Source organism: Callithrix jacchus, chromosome 1 (genome assembly GCF_049354715.1).
Source record: "Callithrix jacchus isolate 240 chromosome 1, calJac240_pri, whole genome shotgun sequence".
In the NCBI taxonomy this organism is placed as follows: Eukaryota; Metazoa; Chordata; class Mammalia; order Primates; family Cebidae; genus Callithrix; species Callithrix jacchus.
This window is the reverse complement of record NC_133502.1, coordinates 14,259,654-14,282,262: the sequence shown is the minus strand read 5'-3', so window position 1 is coordinate 14,282,262 and position 22,609 is coordinate 14,259,654. Positions and strand designations below refer to the sequence as shown.

The 22,609-nt window shown below is 45.7% G+C and overlaps 1 protein-coding gene and 1 pseudogene across 8 annotated transcripts in view; both read left to right on the top strand.

Moving 5' to 3' along the window:
• STK24 (serine/threonine kinase 24) overlaps positions 1-22,609 on the top strand; it is a 145,437-nt gene that overhangs the window by 24,669 nt on the left and 98,159 nt on the right. For 2 of the 8 annotated variants that reach the window (XM_054244177.2, XM_054244163.2), the window contains exon 1: positions 17,555-17,788. The exons of 3 other annotated variants lie outside the window; for them this stretch is intronic. In XM_054244177.2, the coding sequence (XP_054100152.1) occupies positions 17,597-17,788 (192 nt within the window). In that variant the 5' untranslated portion in view covers positions 17,555-17,596. Of the gene's footprint in view, positions 1-3,204; positions 3,304-17,554; positions 18,056-19,363; positions 19,382-22,609 lie in introns of those variants that run through there. 3 more of the 8 variants (XM_078371084.1, XM_054244351.2, XM_035292953.3) reach the window with 3 other exon arrangements.
• On the top strand, positions 8,950-10,799 carry LOC144576919 (uncharacterized; annotated as a pseudogene).

The following is a 22,609-nucleotide window of genomic DNA, read 5'->3' as shown; positions in this document are numbered from 1 at the left end:
TCCTTCCTCTAGGATGCATTACTGTGTATGTGGAGCAAATGGTTTCTTGGGAGGCCTGAGAAGGCTTGAAAAGCTCCCCAACCCTCAAATATATGGATGTTTCTGTGCATGCATGCGTATTCTTATAAAATATGTTAGTTTCTCTTCTCCTTTTTTTTTTGAGTTGGATGCTCGCTCTGTCTCCCAGGTTGGAGTGTAGTGGCACGACCTCGGCTCACTGCAGGAACTTCCACCTCCTGGTTCAAGGGTTTCTCCTACTTCAGCCTCCCAAAGTGCTGGGATTACAGGTGTGAACCCCACTCCTGAGCCTTCTCTTAATTGTCAAATGACTTCATCAGTCAGCAACCTAAAAGAAACATGTGCTGTAGCACTTCCGGTCAGAAACTTTTTTTCTCCTTGCATTTCCAAGAGGAAGGGTTTACCCTGAGCGTCCTGAAGAATAGTTGGAGTGAAAAGTTACTTAAGATGATAAACTATTGGAAGCCTTTTAAAAATGATAAATACCTTAGTATGCTTTACATGGCCTGTTACATAGATGATTTCTTAATATTAGCTATTGCAATCAAATGAGGGTATTTTTGAAATTCTCCAAAAATGGTAATTTTTGAGTTTGTCATTTTGTATCAGAGTAGCAGTAATTCCGGTCCTTTCTGTTGGAGGACTTCGGATAGTAAGTTTCCCTTTGAAAACCAGCGGAACAGCCAGTTGCTTATCGGCTGTGGTCTCTGAGCCCAGTTTCCTATCCTGGCCCTGCTGTCTGTGCATGGTCTACAAAAGAATCATGTGAAATGGAGGGTTGAAGATTGTACAGAAATGGGAACCCTTCATCTAGAAAAATACCTTTACTCCATCTCTGTTAAATTATTTTTAAAGCAAAAGCATGTATAATCCCACTACTCGGATATGTAGCTCTTCCTGTTTTATTTGCCGGTTGTCTGCGTACACACTTACCTTTAAGTAATCGCAGTCATAATGTAGGTATACTTTTTATATTGTTTCTCATTCAGAATTGTGTCATAAGTATCACACCACATTTCCATATGGTTTTCATGATGATGGTTTTATTGTCTTAACTGATTTCTGTGCCTTCTTTAATATAAGGCGTGCCCCATCTTTTTTTTCTTTTGAGATGGAGTGTCACTCTGTCGCCCAGGCTGGAGTGCAGTGGTGTGATCTCAGCTCACTGCACCTCCACCCCGCGGGTTCAAGCAGTTCTCCTGCTTCAACGCTTCCAGAGCAGCTGGGATTACAGGCATGTGCCACCATGTCTGGCTAATTTTTGTATTTTTAGTAGAGACGGGGCTTTACCATGTTGGCCAGGCTGGTCTTGAACTCCTGACATTATGTGACCTGCCTGCCTCAGCCTCCCAAAGTGCTGAGATTACAGGTTTGAGCCACTGCACCTGACCAACTGTGCCCCATCTTTAGGACAGAGGAGTGCCAACCAGAAATATATATTTGTTTGGCTCTGCTAGTTAGAAAGAATACCCTTGCTGCTTTCTTATTATTTTTTTTTTATACACAGTCTCGTTCTGTTGCCCCAGCTGGAGTACAGTGACATGATCTTGGCTCATTGCAACCTCTGTCTCCCAGGTTCAAGTGATTCTCATGCCTCAGCCCCCCCAGTAGCCAGGATTACAGGTGCATGCCATTATGCCAAGCCAATTTTTGTATTTTCAGTAGAGAAAGAGTTTCACCATGTTGGCCAGGCTGGTCTTGAACTCCTGACCTCAAGTGACCCACCCACCTTGGCCTCCCAAAGTGCTTGGATCACAGACGTGAGCCACCGCACCTGACCTCCTTGCTGCTTTCTTTTGCCTTTGGAGAAAGAAAAAAATGACTCTCCTCCTCCCACCCCTGGCAATGCTATTGGAAAGCAATGTGTTATTTAATGAGTTTTATGTAGTTAATTACTTTGCCTAGGTTGCTAAGTGAGAATACCCACACCATGGTGTTCCACTTACACTCATGCTGGGTGCCTTATCCCTTGCCCAGTTGTATTCTAAACAGGGGTCACCGCCTGCAGACTGGGGCCCACACATATGCTCCATGAGAGAGAGCATTCACTCAAGACAGCAGAACCACTGTCCTGGCTGTGGCTAGGCTCTGGGTAACTTTGAAGTGACTGTGGGTACCTGAGGAGGACAAACAGCTAGAATTCTGCCTGACTGAATTCTGTTTTTTTTCTCCCCTAAGACGGGGTTTCACCATGTTGGTCAGGCTGGTCTTGAACTCCCAACCTCAGATGATCCGCCCGCCTTGGCCTCCAAAGTGTTTGGATTACAGGCGTGAGCCACCACGCCCGGCCTGTTTTTTTTTTTGAAATGGAGTTTTGCTCTGTCTCCCAGGCTGGAGTGCAATGGTACGATCTCAGCTCATTGCGACCTCTGTCTCCCGTGTTCAAGCAATTCTGCCTTAGCCTCCTGAGTAGCTGGGACCGCTGGCATGTGCCACCATGCCCAGCTAATTGTTATGTGTTTTTAGTAGAGACAGGGTTTCACCATGTTGGTCAGGTTGGTCTTGAACTCCTGACCTAGGATGATCCACCCGCCTCAGCTTCCCAAAGTGCTGGGATTATAGGCGTGACCCACTGTGCCTGGCCAGAATTGTTTTTATTGTCCTTTAGATGATTCTTTTATAACTATATGGTAAATAGTCTAGTTTAATGTAGCTCTTATATTGTGTGTGTGTTTCTTTTCAGTCCGTTGATTTAATTAAAAGTTTCAGATGAGAAGGAGATTTGCCGGATAAGTGCAGATATTATGACTTAAAATTACTGCTCTGAATGAACATTTACCTCAAAGTAGGACCAGTCTGCTTTTCAACAGAATCATAGTGTATTGGCAGGGCAGTCGTCATTGAAATAATACATTCTTTGTATAAAGTTTTCGTCCTGTGCAAGATGCATGAGTGGGTTAGGGGCAACAGTGAGCAATAGCGTTGAAGAGCGGATACTTGGCTGTGCCCAGTGCCCCATGAGAGAACTGGAGCGTGGTGGGAGGAGGTGTTTGCCTGTTGGCACCAAGTCTGTGAGTAGCTGCACATCATTTCAGGATTTGCTGCCAACTGGTTTCCGATTAGTTTGGATCTCACCTCCAGGGGAGTTAGAAAAACTGTTGGTTTTCAGAGACTTTTGGATTTTGAATGTTTGGATAAGGGACATGGACCTTTACTACTGCCTTTCTATTTTTACTGTTTTTCCAGAGATGGGAGTTCACTGTGTTGCCCAGTCAGGACTTGAACTCCTGGGTCAAGTGAGTCTCCTGCCTTGGCCTTGAGAAGCCACAAAAGCTGGAACTACAGGTGTGTGCCACAGTGACTGGCTTTTTTTTCCTTTCAGTGATATGAGATATGAGAAGTTGGTGTTCCTGAATTTTGCTAGAACTCGTTTGCCTTTTCTCTTTGTTCGTATTTTCAAATTTTTCTTCGTGGTATAATTGGTGTCTTCAGTGATTTAACTTCTGTGAGAAATGGAAACCATTTGGAAGTACACTTGAGGAAAAAGAGGGAATGTTGCCAGACTTTGTGTTACAAAGATCTTTGATATTTTAGCAAAAATGGTATGTAAGTGTAGACTCTGTGGCCATTTAACTAACAGCATGACAAAAACTAGTAAGGGATTATATGAATCCATTTTCATACTGCTATGAAGAAATACCTGAGACTGGGTCATTTATTTTTTTAAAAAAGAGATGTAAGGGACTCAGTTCCACATGGCTGGGGAGGCCTCAGTCCTGGTGGAAGGTGGAGGAGGGGCAAAGTCACATCTCACATGTCGGCAGGCAACAGAGCGTGTGCAGGGGAACTGCCCTTTATAAAACCGTCAGATCTTTTTTTTTTTTTTCTTTTTTAAATTTTTTATTGCATTTTAGGTTTTGGGGTACATGTGCAGAACATGCAAGACAGTTGCATAGGTACACACATGGCAGTGTGTTTTGCTTCCTTTCTCCCCTTCACCCACATTTGGCATTGCTCCCCAGGCTATCCCTCCCCAAAAACCGTCAGATCTCTTAAGACTCACTATCATGAGAACAGCACGGGAAACACCCTCTCCCATAATTCAGTTACCTCTCACTGGGTCCCTCCCAAAACATGGGGGTTATGGGAGCTACAATTCAAGATGAGATTTGGGTGGGGACACAGCCAAACCATATCAGGGATATATTAATATTTTTATGATAATATACTTTTGTGGTCACCAATGTTTGCTACAAAGAGAAGTACAGCTTTTCCGTTGTCAGAAATAAAGTTTAAAATACATGGAATGTTCCCAAATGATTCCAGGTTTTACTCGTAAGTTTGTTGGTTAGTCACCTAGCATGTTTCGTATAGAAGTGAGTTTTGAAACCATGGTTAATTGGTGAGGCTAGGCTAGAAAAGCCTTTCACTCCAAAGTCTATGTAAACTATAATCTTAAGCGTTAAGTTCCTGGTTCTGAAGGCAGGAAGCTAGTTGGCATAAGAGAGTTGGAAGAGGAGTTTTCTGCGTGTTTCTAGGTGTGGGTTTCTGGGTGAGGATTAAAGGTGTGTGCTATCACGCCCAGCTAATTTTTTGTATTTTCAGTAGAGATGGAATTTCACCGTGTTGGCCAGGCTGGTCTCGAACTCCTGACCTCAAGTGATCCGCCCTCCTTAGCCTCCCGAAGTGCTGGGATTACAGGCATGAGCCACCGTGCCTGACCTCCATGCTGCTTTCTTTTGCCTTTGGTCTTTGTGGCTGCGCCAGGCCTGGCTGTGCCCTGCAGTACCCCTCCTCCTCCGTTGTTAGTGCCTTCCTACTGTTGTATGGCTCTGGTGTTTACCGCATTCCTCTTTGCTGCACCCCCTCTAGTGGGTTCAGTAGTTCCCTTGAAAACAGGATTTCACCTGTCAAAATTGCTCAGCTGGATGCTGGGAAAGTATTTCTAATAGTTTATAAAACCGGTAGTCCTTCATAATTATGGGAAGAAAGATGTGTGTTTGTCTGAATAGATATCTAGTAAGTACTGTATCAGCCAATATAAAGCATAGGAGTTTTTGGTGTTTAGAGTTGAAGAGGGATCTGTCATGCGTCTGGTACAGTGCTGGCGTTGGGATTAGATGACTAAGAGCTCCGTCTTCAGGGAGCTTATGGCCCAGTAGCAGACTCAACGTGTGTCACATACATTTCATTGGGAAAAATGCATTTATGGAAATAAAAGGCTTAGAAGTAGCACAGAGGAGGGAGTAATTAAATATCTAGACGTAGCCGGCTGAAGATTAACGAAGGAAACGCTGGCTGAGCTCTGTTAAAGAAGAATTTCTTTTAAAGGCAGAGGGCATCCAGACAGATCAGAATGTTCAAAAGTATGGTGTCTTTAACTAGCACAGTGGGTTTGGAAAAGTACGAGGAATCCAATTTTGCTGGACTTAAGTGGGGAGGAAGGAGAATGAGAGACATGGTATTGAAGAAGGTAGTCCAGGACCAGCGCATTTCTGATAATAACCAGACTATCTTCTTATTACTGCCCACAGGGCCATGCTGAGTGGTTTGGGCTTTAGCCTATTAGATGATGTGACATTTTTGGGAAATTTGAAGTGGTAGAATGAGACCCATTTTGGATGTTGACAGTTTGGCGGTTAGGCTGGAAAGGAAGGAGGCTGGTCCCCCAGCTAGGAGACCATTGCTGTAGCCCAGGTGAGAGCTGATGCCAGACTGAACCACGGCTTCAGTGGCTGGGTGGGGAGGAGGAGGGATTTGAGGGAGGGAGCTGTAGGTGCCAGGGGAGCAGGCTTCAGTGATGATGGCAGTGGAGGGAGGGAGGTACCCTGGGGTGAATTAACACACCCTGCACACTCAGGTTTGTGGGGCTGATGATTAGCATAGAAGACGAAGATCGTATGTAGATAAGGAATTCTATTTCAGATAAGTGGACTGTGGGCAGAGGAAATGAACAGGCAGTTAGAAACATGGGTCTGGAGCTGGCAGAAGACTGATTAATTAGGTCATTCGTGCTAGCAGCATGGTAAGGCTGTGATCATTATACAGAGGGTGATTGAAGAGGGAGGATTCCAGACCTCACACCTGGCTGCTTCACCTAGCTTTATCTGCTAGGCAGTATGAGCTCTGCTCTGAATGTGAGTCCCAGAGTGTCCCCACAGCAATAGCATTGGCCCAGGTGGGTGGACGGGGTGTGGGGTGCTGCGGGTGGCTGATCATCAGTGGGAACAGTGTGCCAGCTGGTCATCTGTACGTCAAGAGTAGCTTGTAATTTCTTAGATGATAGGAGTTTCTTTGAACAAAGTTGTTAGACAAATTATGTGCCTGAGCTCCACATACCTAATATATACTTCGTTTTGACCCTGTATCTCTTGTAGTTTAGTGGTGGTCACTTCCGAAATGGGTCATAAAGTAGTTTTCCATTGAGTTGCATAGCAGAATTTAAGGCTGTTTAAACAGCCTCGGTCTTTGGTTGCACCTGCAAAAATCAGGTAGAAGCCTCTAGGTGAGTTAAACCAAGCAGACCTTCATTTTAAAATGGGGTTGGTGATTCTGGGCCTCCAGTGGTGGTGCTTTTACCACTCCGGTTTGGTGTGGCCCAGGGCGGCTGGCATGACCCTGCTGGTGTTCATACTCATCATTGGGGTAGTACTCATTGTGTTACAGTGTTGCTTTTTTTTTTTTTTTTTTTTTTCAATTGTTGGCAAAAGAAAAACAACCCCAACTAGTTTAAGCAAAAAGCAAAAGGGGAGATTCATTCTGCTCACAGCAGGGAAAGGGCTGCAGTGGGTTTGGCTTCCAGTGCAGTGGAACTTGAGGGCTTACTTAGGCAAGTGCCCCCCAGCCGATGATATAGGTGGCCCCCAGAAGCACCCAGTCTTTCTGATGTGATCCTGGGGAACAAAGAGCACCTCTTCTTCAGTAGCTCTAGCACAAGTTCTTAGGAAAGTGCTGAGGGTCCTAGCACAGGTGGTGTCCCTAACCCTGGACTGATCCCTGTAGCAGGAGGAGTGGGGTCCTGGCCAGTCCTCATTCCCTGCCAACCCTGCTGGGGAATCCAGGTCAAAGTTCCCCAGGGAAGGAGGAGACGAGTTCTTCCTGAAGGGGGTCCTGAGTGTGGGAGTTTCTTAGCAAGGCACATCAAGTATATGCTAACAAAAGACTTTATCTAGAGAAAGGTAGACATTTACATAAGACAGAGAGCTAATATGTTTAGGACGTTTTTATTTTTTATTTTATTTTTTGAGACGAGTGCAATGGTGCAATCTCAGCTCACTGCAACCCGCACCTCCGGGGTTCACGTGCTTTTCCTGCCTCAGCCTCCCGAGTAGCTGGGATTACAGGCACACACCACCACGCCTGGCTAATTTTTTGTGTTTTTAGTAGAGATGGGGTTTCAGTATTTTGGCCAGACTGGTCTCGAACTCCTGACCTTATGATCTGCCTGCCTTGGCCTCCTGAAGTGCTAGGAATACAGGCATAAGCCACTGCGCCCAGCTGTGTAGCATGTTTTTAATTGGTTAAAACCACTCAGGAGTTCTGTGTTAAGAGTGGTTATCCAGCAATAGGGTTGTGTGTGCTGCACGGAAGGCAGGGCATATTTATACATGTGGGGAAAGGGATGGCATGACCTGAGCGTTCACTCTGTAAAGAGTAGGATTTGTAGTCAACTATGATGGCAGCTAGGTTATGAGTGTTACTCATTATACCAATCAAGTGTAATAAGAAAAGATAAAAGCAGAGTTAGGGTTGGGATATTTTGGGTGATCATGTCCTTAAAGCAGTTTTCTTTCTTTTTTTTATTGAGGTGGAGTCTTGCTTTGCCCTCAGGTGGGAGTGCGGTGGCATGATCTTGGCTCATTACAACATCCACCTCCCAGGTTCAAGCAATTCTTGTGCCTCAGCCTCCGGGGTAGCTGTGATTACAGGGTGTGCCACCACACCTAGCTAATTTTTGCATTTTTAATAGAGATGGGGTTTCACCATGTTGGTCAAACTGGTTTTGAGCTCCTGATCTCAGGTGATCTGCCTGCTTCAGCCTCTCAAAGTGCTGGGATTACAAGCGTGAGCCACCACACTTGGCCTAACAGTTTTCTTTAATATTTGGATGACTTAGGCATTCTAAAATGCCAGTTTTTTAGTTTTTTTTTTTTTTTTTTTTTGTAGTGATGGAGTTTCATCTTGCTCAGGCTGGTCTCCACCTTTTGACCCCAAGCAGTCTTCCTGCCTTGGCCTCCCAAAGTGCTGAGATTACAAGCATGAGCCACTGATGCTGGCCTAAAATGCCAGATTTAATCGGGAAAGGGAGTTTGGAGTTTATGTAGGTGATTTGCTTTTAGTTGCTTTAATCCGTGAGAGGTGCAGTGTTTTAGATAATCTGGAGGCCTGGAAGGCCATGAGACCAACCTGGCAGGTTACATCGGAGTGCCTGTATTGTTGCGGTTTTAGTCAGAGGTAATTTAGCTGCCTGACCTTGGGGTTCTCGAGGCGCCCTCACCAGCCACCCTGGGCCCCCACAAGGGCAGATTCTAATGGGCAGTTCTCACAGCTCCTTTTGGTCCTCTGCTCCCCCATTCACTTCCAGGCCAGGTTAAAAAGCTGAGTGTGTGGCCAGGGTAAAGTAAAATCTCGTGTTTTAAAGTAAGTTCTGTAAAGAGCAGTAGGTATTAAATGTCTTTGGGACGTGTGGACTCTTTGGGGGCTACCAGGAGTAATGAGGAAGTTTGTTACTGTTTTTGCACAGCCTTATATTTCAGCTTTTTTCTTTAAACGGAGTTGCATATGGGAGGCTTAAATGCTTTATTGACAAGAAAAAACCTGCACCAGAACCAATTTATCATCATCATCTTCCTCCCCTTTCTCCTCATCTTCGTCTTCGTCTTCCTTTTTTTTTGAGATGGAGTCTTGCTCTGTTGCCCATCACCCCGGCTGGAAGTGCAGTGGTGTGATCTTGGCTCACTGCAGCTTCCAGCATGCACATTCAAGTGATTCTCCTGCCTCAGCCTCCTGAGTAGCCGAGCTTACAGGCACCTGCCATCACACTTAGCTAATTTTTGTATTTTTAGTGGACGCAAGGTTTACCATGTTGGCCAGGCTAGTCTCGAATTCCTGACCTCAGGTGATCTGCCCACTTTCACCTCTGAAAGTGCTAGTATTTCAGGCGTGAGCCACTGCGCCAAACCTCCTGGTCCTCCTTTTTCTTGCCTTTTTTCAGTCTCAGCAACTCCTTTTGTGCTGCATCGGGCTTTCCTTCAGCTCAGCCTGCAGTGGAATCCTTCTGTGTTCCTCCTCCTTTCCCTAGGCCGCTGGGCATTGGCAGCAGTCATCTGTCCCGTCCTTCCCAGTTTCTGTGCAGTATCACTGAGGGATAGGCCAGGATGTTCTCTTTGAATTTGGGTGATGCTCAGAACAGAACCTCCTTCAGAAAAAGGCCGAAGGAGGCCTCTTGGGTGCCTGGAATTCTTGAGCTGCTTTGTCGTTACCTGGAAGAGCGATGAAGCCTTCATTTATTTTCATGACAGACCTGGCCCACCTTGGCAGCGCCTTTACCTTTCCTTTCTCTTTGGCAGATGTGGTCTCCCACCTCTCCCAGCACCTCTGAGAAAACTCAGAGGAGCTCCCGAACCCTCGGGGCCCTGCTGCTTGTGCTCCCCACAGCGGGTTTGCACAAGAACATGTGTGATGACATTGGTCCTTCGGCTTCTGGGATCTCCTTCACCCTAGATTAGTTCTTTTCCTCAGCAGGGCCCAGAGTTGCCAAGTGCCCATCCAGTTCTCACCCGCCCCGCAGGGTATCTGTGGGGCTCAGTTTATTGTGCTGATTGTCATTTTTTTTTTTAAAGTAGACTTTATTGTTTTAGAACAAAACAAAATTGAGTGTAAGGTGCAGAGATTTCCCATTGCCCTTGGCTCCAACACCCACGGGGCCTCCCCTGGTGTCTGCATCCTGCGCCAGAGTGGTGTGTTTGTCATGGCTGATGAGCCTGAATTGACATGTTATCATCACCTGAGTTTGTCACTGATGCTGGAGCTCACCCTTGGTGGTGTTTGTTCTGCGGGTTTTGACAAATGTATAGTGACATGCATCCACCATTGGAGTGTCCTACAGGATAGTTCCACTGCCTGGAAATCAGTGAGGTTGTCCTAGAAACATGTCCTCTTGGCTCTACTCAAGTGCTTTTCTATAGGTGCCATTTTTCCTTTGTTGGCATCTTCGGTTTCTGACTAGCCCGAAGGCAGTTTCTCTGGAGTGGCAGATCCTGGGTCCCCCTGGCCAGTCTGCCGCTCGAAAAGCTGCCTGACCTTGGGGTTCTCAAGGCTCCCTCAGCAGCCACCCTGGGCCCCCACAAAGGCAGATTCTAATGGGCAGTTCTCACAGCTCCTTTTGGTCCTGTGCTCCCCCATTTACTTCCAGGCCAGGTTAAAAAGCTGAGTGTGGGTCCTTCTGTAAGGAGGGCCTCCTGCTTTGTTATGTCTGCCTCAAATTTCCCTTCTTAGTCCTTTCCAGCCTGGTTGAGTGGAAGATGATCTCACCCCACTCAGCTGCAGATGGTTTGCCTCTCTGCTCTCCCTCAGCCACATGTGTCTCCAGCTGGGCTGTCCCCACCTTGCTGACAGCAGCTTCTCCTGTGTTTCTCATCAGTTTGGTACCCAGCGTCCAGGGTCTAAGTCCCTTTCCATCATGCCTGTTTCTGTGGGTGGTCGTTGTAGGTAGGGGAAGATACCCCATAGTGCCCCTCCCTACTGATGTAAAGATTCCTTTTAATAAAATCAAGCTGTGGTAAAGTTTATTTAAAATATTACAGAATCAATACATGATTAATTGTTTAAAAATTAGGCAATACAGGGCTGGGCGAAGTGGCTCATGCCTGTAATCCCAGCACTTTGGAAGGCCGAGGCGTGTGGATCATCTGAGGTCAGGAGTTTGAGACCAGCCTGGCCAACATGGAGAAACCCCGTCTCTACTAAAAATATAAAAAATTAGCTGGGCATGGTGGCGCGTGCCTGTAATCCCAGCTACTCAGGAGGCTGAGGCAGGAGAATTGCCTGAACCCAGGAGGCGGAGGTTGCGGTGAGTCGAGATCACGCCATTGCACTCCAGCCTGGGTAACAAGAGCGAAACTCCGTGTCAAAAAAAAAAATTAGGCAATACAGAAGTATGATTTTATTCCCTAGGGGTAACTGATTTGGAGAGTAAGGATTCTGTGGTTTCCTTAATTGCAAAGGATTGTTCACTAAAAATCAAAAATAAGCTATGAGGCCACCAAGCCTTCTTCAAGGCTGATCTGAGGTATCCCATCCATTAAGGAGATTTGAAACCCCCGTCATACGTTCTCTTTTTTTTTCTTAGCACTTTTATCCTACTCCAAACTAAATCTTTTGATCATGCTTCTTTCCCATTATTTCATGTGGGAGGAGAGGAAGGAAAAGCCTAACCCTTCTCATCTGTGTCAGGCAACCCAAGCTACGGTCAGTTTTATGAAGAGACCTGTCTGCCTGGAGTGCCCTTTACCACTAGCACCTTTGAGATGCTCAGATGCTGACTTGTCCAGGAAGGGTCCCTTTCTTTCACCCGCTTTTTGCCTCTCTCTGGTTACTGTCACCCTGGACTCTGTTGCTTGCTGGAATATCTGCCTGAAGCTGGCTTGTGAGCTCATTAAGGATGTCAGGTAGAGTGTAGGCATCTTTCCCAGGCCCCACCATGGTGCATTAAACATAGCAAACATTCAATAAATCTTTGTTGAGGGATGAGTATCATGTCTCATCAGGAGTATGAAAAGCACTTAAGTGCTGGCAGAAATTGGATGGCTTGAGGGATCTTGGTTAGAGGTTCATGACATTGCTGATGGAACTGCTGCGATAAGGAAGGAAAAAAAGAGTCTAATGGCCTCCGCAAGCCTTCTCTTCAGTTCTAAATGGCGAACAATCTAGATAGAATAGAAGAAAAATACATTCTGTACTTCTTATTTTTTTTTCAGATGGAGTTTCACTCTTGTTGCCCAGGCTATAGTACAATGGCGCAATCTGGGCTCACTGCAACCTCTGCCTCCTGGGTTCAAGTGATTCTCCTGCCTCAGCCTCCCAAGTAGCTGGGATTACAGGCATGCATCACCATGCGTAGCTAATTTTGTATTTTTAGTAGAGATGGGGTTTCTCCATGTTGGTCAGACTGATCTTGAACTCCCGACCTCAGGTGATCCACCTACCTCAGCCTCCCAAAGTGCTGGGATTACAGGCATGAGCCACCACACCCAGCCATGTTCTGTACTTTCTGAGTCTTCAGTCATAGTCTTTTACTATCTTCTTGACAGTTGTTTAATTATTGAGGCAGGGTCTCATTCTGTTGCTGGGGTGCAGTGGCGTGATCATGGCTCACTGTAGCCTCTACCAGGCTCAGGTGATCCTCCTGCCTCAGCTTCCCAAGTAGCAGGGACTGCAGGTGTGCACCACCATGCCCAGCTATTTTTTGTAGGGATGGTGTCCCCCTATGTTGATCGGACTGGTCCTGAACTCCTGGGCTCAAGCAGTCTTCCTACCTTGAATTCCCAAAGTGCTTGGATTACAGACATGAGCCACTGTGCTTGGCCTGTTCCGATTTGAAATGAAAAAGAAACAAGAAAGCTTTACCACTTCTGGAGAATTCTTCCATTGTAAATGACTAACTGTTAATGACATTTCATGAACTAGGATGCACATCTTTATGGAGTATCAAATTTAGTCATGAAAGGGAAGCTTGGGGTGTTACAGCCCAGCCACTGTTAATAAAGTGTATTAATGAGCTAGTAGTGTGCTGCAGATGAGTTGCCTGTGGAAGCAAGGTTCTTGTAGAAAAGTCACGATCGTTGAAGAGATGTAAGATGGGACCACCTAAATCTATGAGGTCACAGCAGGCATAGTCAGGAGGGAAGGAAATACGTAGCCCCTGTGGTCTGAATGTTTATGTGTCTCCATAGTCATATGTTGTAAATCTTACCCCGAGTTATGTGGTGGGGCTGTTAGGTAATTAGCTGGTGAGGGTTCTGCGTTCATGAATGGAATTAGTGCCTGTCTTAGGCTGTTCTGTTGTTGCTATAAAGGAATACCTGATATAGGGTAATTTATACAGAAAAGAGGTATAATTAGCTTATTGTTCTGCAGGCTTTACAGGAAGCATGGTACAGGCTTCTGCTTGGCTTTTGGGGAGGCCTTAGAGAGCTTTGACTCATGGCGGAAGGTGAAGTGGGAGCAAGGGGGAGAGAGAGGGAAGGTGCCACACACTTTTAAACAACCAGATCTTGCTGGAACTCACTCACTATTATGAGGACAGCACCAAGCTGTGAGGAATCCACCCCCATGATCCAAACACCTCCCACTAGGCCCCTCCCTCCAACACTGGGGATTGCATTTCATCATGCAATTTGGGGGGACATCCAACCGTATCAGTGCCCTTATTATAAAAGAGGTCTAAGGGAGTGTCGTTGTCCCTTCCACCATGTGAGGACAGAGCTAGGAGGTGTCATCCATGAGGAAGGCACTCAGTACACACCAAATCTGCCAGTGCCTGCATCTTGGACTTGTAAGCAATGAATTGATGTTGTTTATAAAAGTTAGGCAGTCTAAAGTATTTTGTTACAGTAGCCTAAGCTGACTAAGACCGAAGCATTTAGGCTAATGGAGGAAGTTGCACAAGCATTGTTGGGGATGAGCTGCGTATGTTTCAGATAGTGAGAACAAAATTCTCTAAACTGAAATTCTTGTGTTTCACAGTGTGCATTGTCTACATGGTCTCAGGATCATGTCTCCATTGGGGCTTGTATTAGCAACAGCCTAATTGCAGGAGGTCCCTGCATCGTGAAGATTGTCCTGCTCCAGGGTCGTGATTGAGGGCTTCTCTATTTGTTATTACTAAAGGGCTTACCCAGGAGGGCCACATGTGTATTGAAGGTCATATGGTAGATCCAGTCATTTACTCTTTTTACTCTGGGCTGGAGTGCAGTGGTGTGATCTTGGCTCACTGCAACCTCCACCTCTTGAGTTCGAGCTCAGCTTTCCAAGTAGTTGGGCTTAGAGGTGTCTGCCACCATGCCTGGCTAATTTTTGTATTTTTAGTAGAGATGAGGTTTCACCATGTTGGCCAGGGTGGTCTGGAACTCCTGACCTCAGGTGATCCACTTGCCTCGGCCTCCCACAGTGCTGAGATTACAGCTGTGAGCCACAATGCCCAGCTGTTTATTCTGTTTTCATGTAGAAAGATGTGACATGAGGGAGAATAATAGTGAGTTATACACTGTCAGCTGTGTGATTTGAGGGTAAACCCTTGAGATGGGACAGTTTCTTGTCACTTGATGATTTATTTTCCCATCTCAGCTTTTAGTTGGAATTTACTGGCTGTGCTTGTCACCTGTGATTCAGCTGCTCCTTTATGTAGCATTGGCATTTGTGGCTCAGAAAGGAAAATGGAGCGGAAGCTGCAGGTCACACTGTAATGGGAACAGGGGAACACTTACTCTGTCCAGTTTAAAAAAAAACTTTCTTACTTTAGCCCCGGGAAAATAAAACATCGTCTTATTTTAGCCCCAGGAACTATAATGTGTATGCATTTTTCTGTCTGTATTTTTTACAGTTGGGCAAACTAAGGCTTAGAGAGGCAAATAACTTCCAAGAGGTGGAGGTGGATTTGAACTCACACGCACCTGGCTGTAGACTCCACGTTCTTCTCTTCATGTGGTGGCAGCTTCTTCAGGAGATTTGCTGCTGGAGTGGAGAGTTAGGGTCTCTCTCAGTTGAGTTCTTAAGGGAGAGGGGAGGGCTTGGTGGCCCAGCTGCATAAAGGGCCTTACCTCCCATGAGGGTTTGGCAGTAGATTGCTCTGTGTGGTTTAGAACTACGGTGTGGGCTCAGTTGACTGGAGATGAGGCAGGTGACTGTGGCTGTGATACTGAAGTCTAGGAGAGGTGCTTGCCCATCATATTATGTATTTTCTCAGTTGCTCATTTGGTTACAAAGAGTTGGTAATAAGGTCAAGTTTACTAAATTGATAGCTGAACACAACTGGGCGCCTCGCAGAGAGAACCGTTTCACAGCTGTTGATTTTACTCCACATCTGGCCTCCCCAGCCCATGGTGTGCATTACACGAATCCTGGACAAATACTGGGAAAACAGTTCACTGCAAACAACCTATTGACTTTTTATCGTATTTGATCATTAATTTTGTTTAAAAGAAACAGGGTCTCATTCTGTCCCTCAGGCTAGAGTGCAGTGGTGCAGTAATGGCTGACTATAGCCTCGAACTCCTGGGCTCACGCAGTCCTCATGCTGCAACCTCCTGACTAGCTGGGTCTGCAGGCGTTTGCCACCATGCTTGCCTCATTTTTAAAATTTTTTGTGGACTTGGGGTCTCATTATGTTGCCCAGACTGGTCTCTAACTCCTGAGCTCCAACGATTCTCCCACGTAGTCCTCCCAGCGTGCTTCGGATGACAGGTGTGAACCACTGGGCCTGGCCACAATTATTTTAATATAAAACTTACCCCTTAAAACAGTTAGATATGGAAAGAAGGGAAACACAGATGTTAAGGGCCTCAGATCCAGGTGTGAGTAATTAGAGTTCACATGACAAACACGAGTTCATGTGTTCTGGCCTTTTTTAGTTGAGAAAATCCATTGTCTTGGCTCTTCTGAGTCTGTTGCTTGGTTCTTGACACCTCATTGGAAATTAAAAATGGGAATTTGACTCTCCGTGATAGGGGCTGCCCGACCTGCATTTGTGAGATTGGAGCTAAGGCCTGTTGTGGGTGATGTCTGGAGGATGAACTAGCCTACTTATCTCTGGGCTGGTTGACTGTGAGACCAGGTGGAAGGATACGCAGCCCATCTGGTGGTGAGTGAGGCCACTTGTGGCCAGGGCACTGAAGGAAGTCACTGTTCACCATATTCGTGGTGAAATCTGGTCTCCTTCTGGCATAGATTCAGCTTTTGACAGGTCTGGGGATTTCATCACCATTTTTTTTTTTTTAAAGCAAAATTATAAAAAAGGCTTTTAAAGTGAATTGCTCAAGTGTGTGTTTTTGTAAGAGTTGGTAGAAGGCTTTTGAAACTAAGGGCTTTCTCAGACGGGCCAGGCCATTTGAGATCTGCCTGAATGCTTACCAGATCTGGTGGCATAACACTGCCTTCAGGAGAAGGGGCTACGCTTTGTGCCTGCGGCCCTTTTGCAGTTGTCCCTTGTGAACAGGGGTTGGGGGACAATGTGGGGGCACTAGGCATCAGGAGGACCCCAGCACCCTGCCCAGCCTTTGCCACAGCGGTCATCTGTGCGCTGTCTTTTAAACAGAACAGTTTTATTTATCGGAAGTTATTCCTGCTCTCTTACCCTTCATCAGTGAAACCCAGAATGACAAGGACTTTAAGACTGGTGGCGCATGCCTGTAGTCCCAGCTACTGAGGAGGCTGAGGCAGGAGAATTGCTTGAACCCAGGAGGCGGAGGTTGCGGTGAGCCGAGATTGCGCCATTGCACTCCAGCCTGGGTAACAAGAGTGAAACTCCACCTCAAAAAAAAAAAAAAAGAAAGAAAAAGACTGGTGTTGAATTGTATTCAGATCTTAAGCAATTTCTGTGACCTCCCAATTTCTTTAAACTTTCATGTTTCTTTTTTTAGCTTAAAAAAAAAATGAGTTAACATTTTTTCTTGAATGCTTTCTCTTTTTTTTATATTTTCATTTTGTTGGTTTTCCTTATGGAAAGAATTGTTTACAAGTCATGCGGTAATTACGGTATTTGGTGTAATGTAATGCAGGATGTTTCATCTAATATAGAAAGACATTTGCTGCTTTTTAGCTTCTTTATTATTATCCGTATTGATTTAGGGTAATGGATTTGAGTTGTCTAATCACTGACTTTGAGCAGCCGGGAATAAGCTTAAAATCATCTTCCTGAAGCCAAGTCTGGCATTTTTTGATCTGCACATGTGTACATTAGAAATTGCGATGTTGGAGCTCTGCTTTTCCCACAGTGTGCATCTGTGAGACAGGCTCATTGTTAGCAACAGGGACAGTGCAGAAAACACAGATAAGAGAAAAACGTACTGTTAGCATTTCAGTGTACATCATTCCACCTTTTTCTTTGGATGTGTAAATAAGTAACCCTGTCCCCCAACCAAAAGGGGACCAATTCCTGTAATTTTACATTGATGTTTACCTAGGGAGTTTGCAGCTTTAAAAAAATTTTTGGAAAATTTTGATGGACCTATGAATCTTTCCACTTGTCTTATTATTTCTCTAGTAGAAACTGACCGGAAGGGGGGTTTTGCCTTTTACTTATTTTCATTTTCTGATCACTTTTACATCTTTTTAGTGCTTCTACTCTTAGGTAATACAGTTTTCTTTATGTCATTGTTTTCTACTTTTTGCTGCTTTTAATATGAGGTTTATTAGTGATTTTTATTACCTTCATCTCTAGCTGTGTTAATGCTTTTTGGAGATTTTAAAAAAAGGATTATCTGGATTGTCTGTAATTTCTTTGAGTTGAGAGCAGTATTTTTCTGAAATGTTTCCCCTCTCCCTTGGGAATTTGGAAATATTTTCCTTTTGTTTTCTTTTTTACCACTGCCTTTCCTCCACTCGTCAGCGTGGATTCCTTTGGCTTAGGAGGGGACCTGCCATGGGCCGGGCGTGGGGTGAGCGCGGAGGGGCGGGAGCACTGCCTCCTGGGGCAGGTGGCTCTGTCCTCTTCTTTCTCTCCAGCCTGCCCTGCCTTCTGCCTGTGGGCTGTGCCAGCGCCTGCTCTTCTCCGAGGGATGAGATACTCCAGGGGCCTGTGCCACTCCCGGTGGCACCCTCGCATGCTCCCCAGGTGAGGGGTGAGGGCCCAGTTGCCTGGGGCCCACAGCGAAAAGCTGGCCTCTCTACTAGGAAGCCTTCCTGGTTAGGGAAGTGGAGATGCCCTCGTGGACCAGGCCTGCTGGGTGCCTCTGGATCTGCAATTGGGTTCCCACAGGAATGGTACCTGCCATCTCAGCCCCACGTGCCAAGAAAAGGACCTCAGTTTCCCAGCCGCCTGCCCCCTTGCAGGCCTAGGGTCCTGATGTGTTCTCAGTTCTCCCCTCAGCCTGGAGCAGAGGTCAGTGCCTGGCTATGTTACCTGTGGGTTCCGGTTCCGGTAGTTCCTACATTTATTGCAGATGGACTTTTCTTCTCACGCTCCTTCGTTTATTAACGTCAGTGTGGGCCAGAGCAGCCTAACATAATGCGCCTTTCATTTGATGGCTTTTACTGGAAGCCTCTTCATAGCTATTTTTAAACCTGGTGTCCACTAACGTGACTCCAAATTACAGCCAGGATTCTCATACTTGCCAATTTACATTGTGTGGTGTTCTTATGAAGCCTAAGATCAAAAAAGACCCAGAAGTGAAATCAAGTTTCTTTTGTATAGTATGTGGCTTACGCATGTGTTTGACTGAGTCTGCTGGGTACGGAGTCGTGGACGGCAGCTTCTGGTAGCAATCATTCAATTGAAGCCATTGATGACCCACACTGCATCTGCAGGCTGGTAGCTCCTGTCTCACAGTTCGGGGGTGTCCTGCATCCTGTCGTAGTTCTCCGCCATCCTTGGGGGCCAGTTGGGAGTAGAGGGCTTCCGGGCCACACTGTGGGGTCTCCTGTTGCTGCCTCCCCTGCATTCTCTGTCTCTATGCAGCGATAAGATGGCGTCTTCGGGTCTACACCCACCCTTGCCTCACCTGCTGCTTCTCAGCTGCTGTCAGTGGAGCCCAGCTGTTGGACCTTTCGTAGCCTGTGCCTTTATCACGCACCAGAATGTCCTGAGATCAGGACTGAGGCTCCCTGTGAGAGGTGCGGTTTGGGTGGGCCGGGAATTTGGGGCAGCTGTGTTTGTGCTTGGAGGCCTTTTTTTATTTTTGCTTGGTGCTTCTGGAGGATTGAGATTTCTCAGATCTGAGCACAGAATCAAAGTTGAGTTGTGCTTGAATCATTGAGAGAGCTAGAGTTAAGTAAATGTATGCAGACTTCCTGTTGGGTCCAGCTGGGGAGCGCATTTGTTGCATTTGGTTTGCCCTTCAAGTGTTTAGTTATCTTTTTTTTTTTTTTTTTGCTGGGGGTGGGAACAACTCCGTAGGGCACTTGGGTAGATAGGATTTTACCGAAGCTGTGAACTTTGGAGGATGGCATCACTGGTCTTCTCCTCCCAGCTGGAGCACAGCCTCAGCCTCTCTCCTGTGCCCCGGCCTTTGCAGGCACCTCTAGGCCCCGGGGGCTCCCGCACTTGGCCGGCTGCTGTTTTCTGCTACAAGGAGGGGTGAGTCTGAGACTTTGTACTCTGTCCCATTGTCTCCACAAATCTACCTGTTCCTGTCAGGCCGTGCGTTCTGGTGTTGAGTTTGGAAATGATGGGATCTGGATTTCAGCTGACCTCTTGCAGACATACATGGTGAGTGTTGGTACTTGGACGTGTAGATAGAAAAAGTAGGGTAAAAGACAAACTCATAAAAAGTAGAGTCCACCGTTAGCCTTTTAGGGGCTGTGGTCTGTTTTACTTCCCATCGCTTTCACTCCAGGAACAAGGGACTAATAGGGAAAGGAACCTAGGAGCCGGAAACTGAGCATTTATTAGGCGCAGCCCTGTGATGTTAAGGCGTCTGTTAATCTGAAGTGCGTGAACTACCTTATAGGTCTGGGAAGCCATTCATATTTATATGCTAGTTTCCTGAAAAACAGAAAGGGCTGCATGAGTATTTGGGGTTACTGTGTTATCACTTGAGTTGACTCCTGAGTTTTTGAGGCTGGCCCTGTTCTGGTTACCCCCATCAGTAAAAGGCAGGGCTGGGAGGAAGTCGGAACCAACCAACTGGAGAGAGAGAGAGGGGGAGAGAGGGAGGGGGAGGGAGAGAGGGGGAGGGGGGAGAGAGAGAGTGTGTTTGTGTGTGTGTGTGTGTGTGTGTGTGTGTGTGTGTGTATATATACGCGAACGGAGGATGAATGTATTGTTTTTCCCTTAACAGACAAGAGAGTTGGCTAGAACGGTCCCCACTCAGCAATATTTATTTAGGTTTGCACACCTTCCAAAATGTTACTTATTTAAGTCCCATTTACAATACTTAAAAATGGCTGGCATACCAGTCAGTGCTGGGGTCGGTGGAGTGTGGTGCCAAGAAAATATTAAATCATGAGAGCTGATTACCATGCCCAGAAAATAATGCAGTCTTGTGAATGACCTTTGTCTTCAAGCCAGGATAAGAAATGAGTTATAAACGGTCCGTGGTTAAAGTCCCAGTGGGTCCTTGGAGAACAGCAAGTGGAGATGGAACGAGCAGCCTTTGACTCACTTGTGTTCTGTGTCCTTTGATCTGTGCCAAGGAAGACATCATACTTAGCAAGGATTGCTTTGAAACGCACGGTTTTATTTTCTCAGCTAAATATCGTAGCAGCAGTAGTGGAGTAGGGAGTGGAAATGCATTGCTCACTCTATTCCACACTACCCAGAATTTATGTGCTATACCTGCTTCCCCCCAGGTTTCAGTAATACCAGTACCTGCTGTTTAGATGCAGATAAAACACTTCCTCAAGGTGAAGGGTAAAGAGTCATGGTTGGGGGCAAGGGCTGTTGAGACAGACTGGGTCAAATCTTTCCTGCAGTTCATCTAAGCTTTGTGTTGTGGTTTCTTTTTCTTTGAAGAGATGGGGATTACATGATTTAATTCTGTAGGGACAGTATCTGGTGTATTTACGACATTGGCAGCTTCTAGGTCAAAAATAAGAAATATCTCTTGAAAGAATTTAAAAATTCAGTATAAATTAGGTTAGGATTTATACTCCCGTTTTCTGGATCTGATGCTGACATCATGGTCTCTACTCTCTGCTCACAGCCACCCCACAGTTTTCATAATACTGCTATTAAGAAGACATAAGGAAAACACTTTTTCCTTTGAACATCCGAACAGAGACAAACTGCCCTTCTTAAATAGTTGGTTGGGATGCGGCTGAAAGTGTTGGGTTCTGATTTTGATCACCCTGAAGCTGTTCCCAGACCAAACCGAGGGTCAGGCTGCTATTGGCCCAGTAACGAGATGCAGATGAACTAGGGAGGAAGAGTGTTTTTATTTCTGCAACTGGTTACAGGGAGAAGGCCTGGAAATTATTGCCAGACCAATTCAAAATTACCAAGCTTCCCAGAGCATATATACCTTCTAAGCTATATGTCTGTGTGTAAGTGTGTATCTAAAGACGTTAGTGATCAACTTCTTTTAATGTATAACTAAGGTCTGAGTCATGAAGACCTTCCTCTGGAGCCTCAGTAAAGTTACTTAATCTAAATGGGTCCAGGTGCTGGGGTAGATTACCCTTATCTTGTCACCTGCTAAATCCCGGAAGGTTTGGGGAGTTCCTTCAGACCCCGAGTACACTTGTTTGTGGAGGCCTGGGGAGTTTCTTCAGACCCCCAGTAAAACTTGCTTAATCCTGTTAAGGATTTCATGGGTCCTGTTAAGATTTCCTTCGTTTTTTTGTCATCCTGAAAGGCCCAGGCAAAACTCTTGGTGGGCTTTTGTTATAGTCCAGCCTTTGTATAAGGGCACTGGCCTTTTTTTTTCCCCTGCCCTTAATATTTCACGTAACTGCTCAGTACTGAAACAGTTGTTATAGAGGGCTGTTAGTGATACCTGGCCTGCCACAAAGCTTCGTGGACACGTTATCACCTTTGTGGTCTGCACTGGTCATTAGTTTTGGGGATCAGTTAGGTGGAGGAGTAGATAGGAATATGCAGTTTAGATAAATCATGAAGCTGTACAAGACTTAGCTGGTTTTTTTGGTGGTGTTTTCAGAAGTCTTTCATCCACTGGGCATTTCAGCTCTCACTTTGTGCCAGGTATTTTACTAGATGCTGGGACAAGATGGACTGAAGGAAGTCTTTGCCCTTAACCATCTCACAGTAATTGGGAGAGAGAGATGTCTAAAGATCCGTAATGTGTAAGTTTTCTTTTAAATAGCTTTATTGATATTTTACATATCATAAAATTTCAGGTGTACAATTCAATGATTTTTAGTAATTTTACTGAATGGTGCAGCTAGCATCATCAATCCGTGCAGAACATTTTCATCCCCAGTAAGATTCATTATGGTAGTTCACAGCTGATCTCTGTTCCCACCCTAGCCTTGGATAGTTCCTCATCTACTTTGTAGCTCTATAATTTGCCTTTTCTGGGCATTTCCTACAAATCAGTCACACAGTATGTGTTCTTTTGTGACTGGCTTCTTTGGCTTAGCATGATACTCTTGGGGTTCGTGGTGCAGCTTGTGTCTGTCATTCATTCATTTTGCAGCAGAATCGTCTTGTGTTGTTTGGATGGGCCATGTGTGTGCTGTTTACTCGCCAGTGGGTGGATGTTGAAGCCGTTTGCACGGGTGGCTGCTGTGACTGACTGTGTATGCCTCTCTGCATGGATGTATGTGTCCTCTTCTCTTGGGAATGGAATTGCTGGGTTATAGGGTAGGTTTTTTTGTTTCCCCTTGGAGACTCTATGGTTTCCACATATAGTAGTTTTATGCTTAACTTTTTGAGAAATTGCCAAATGGCTTTCTGAAGTGGCTGCATCATTTTGCTCCCTCCAGCCATTTATGACGTTACTGTTTCTCCGTATGTATAATTTTAATACAGTAAACA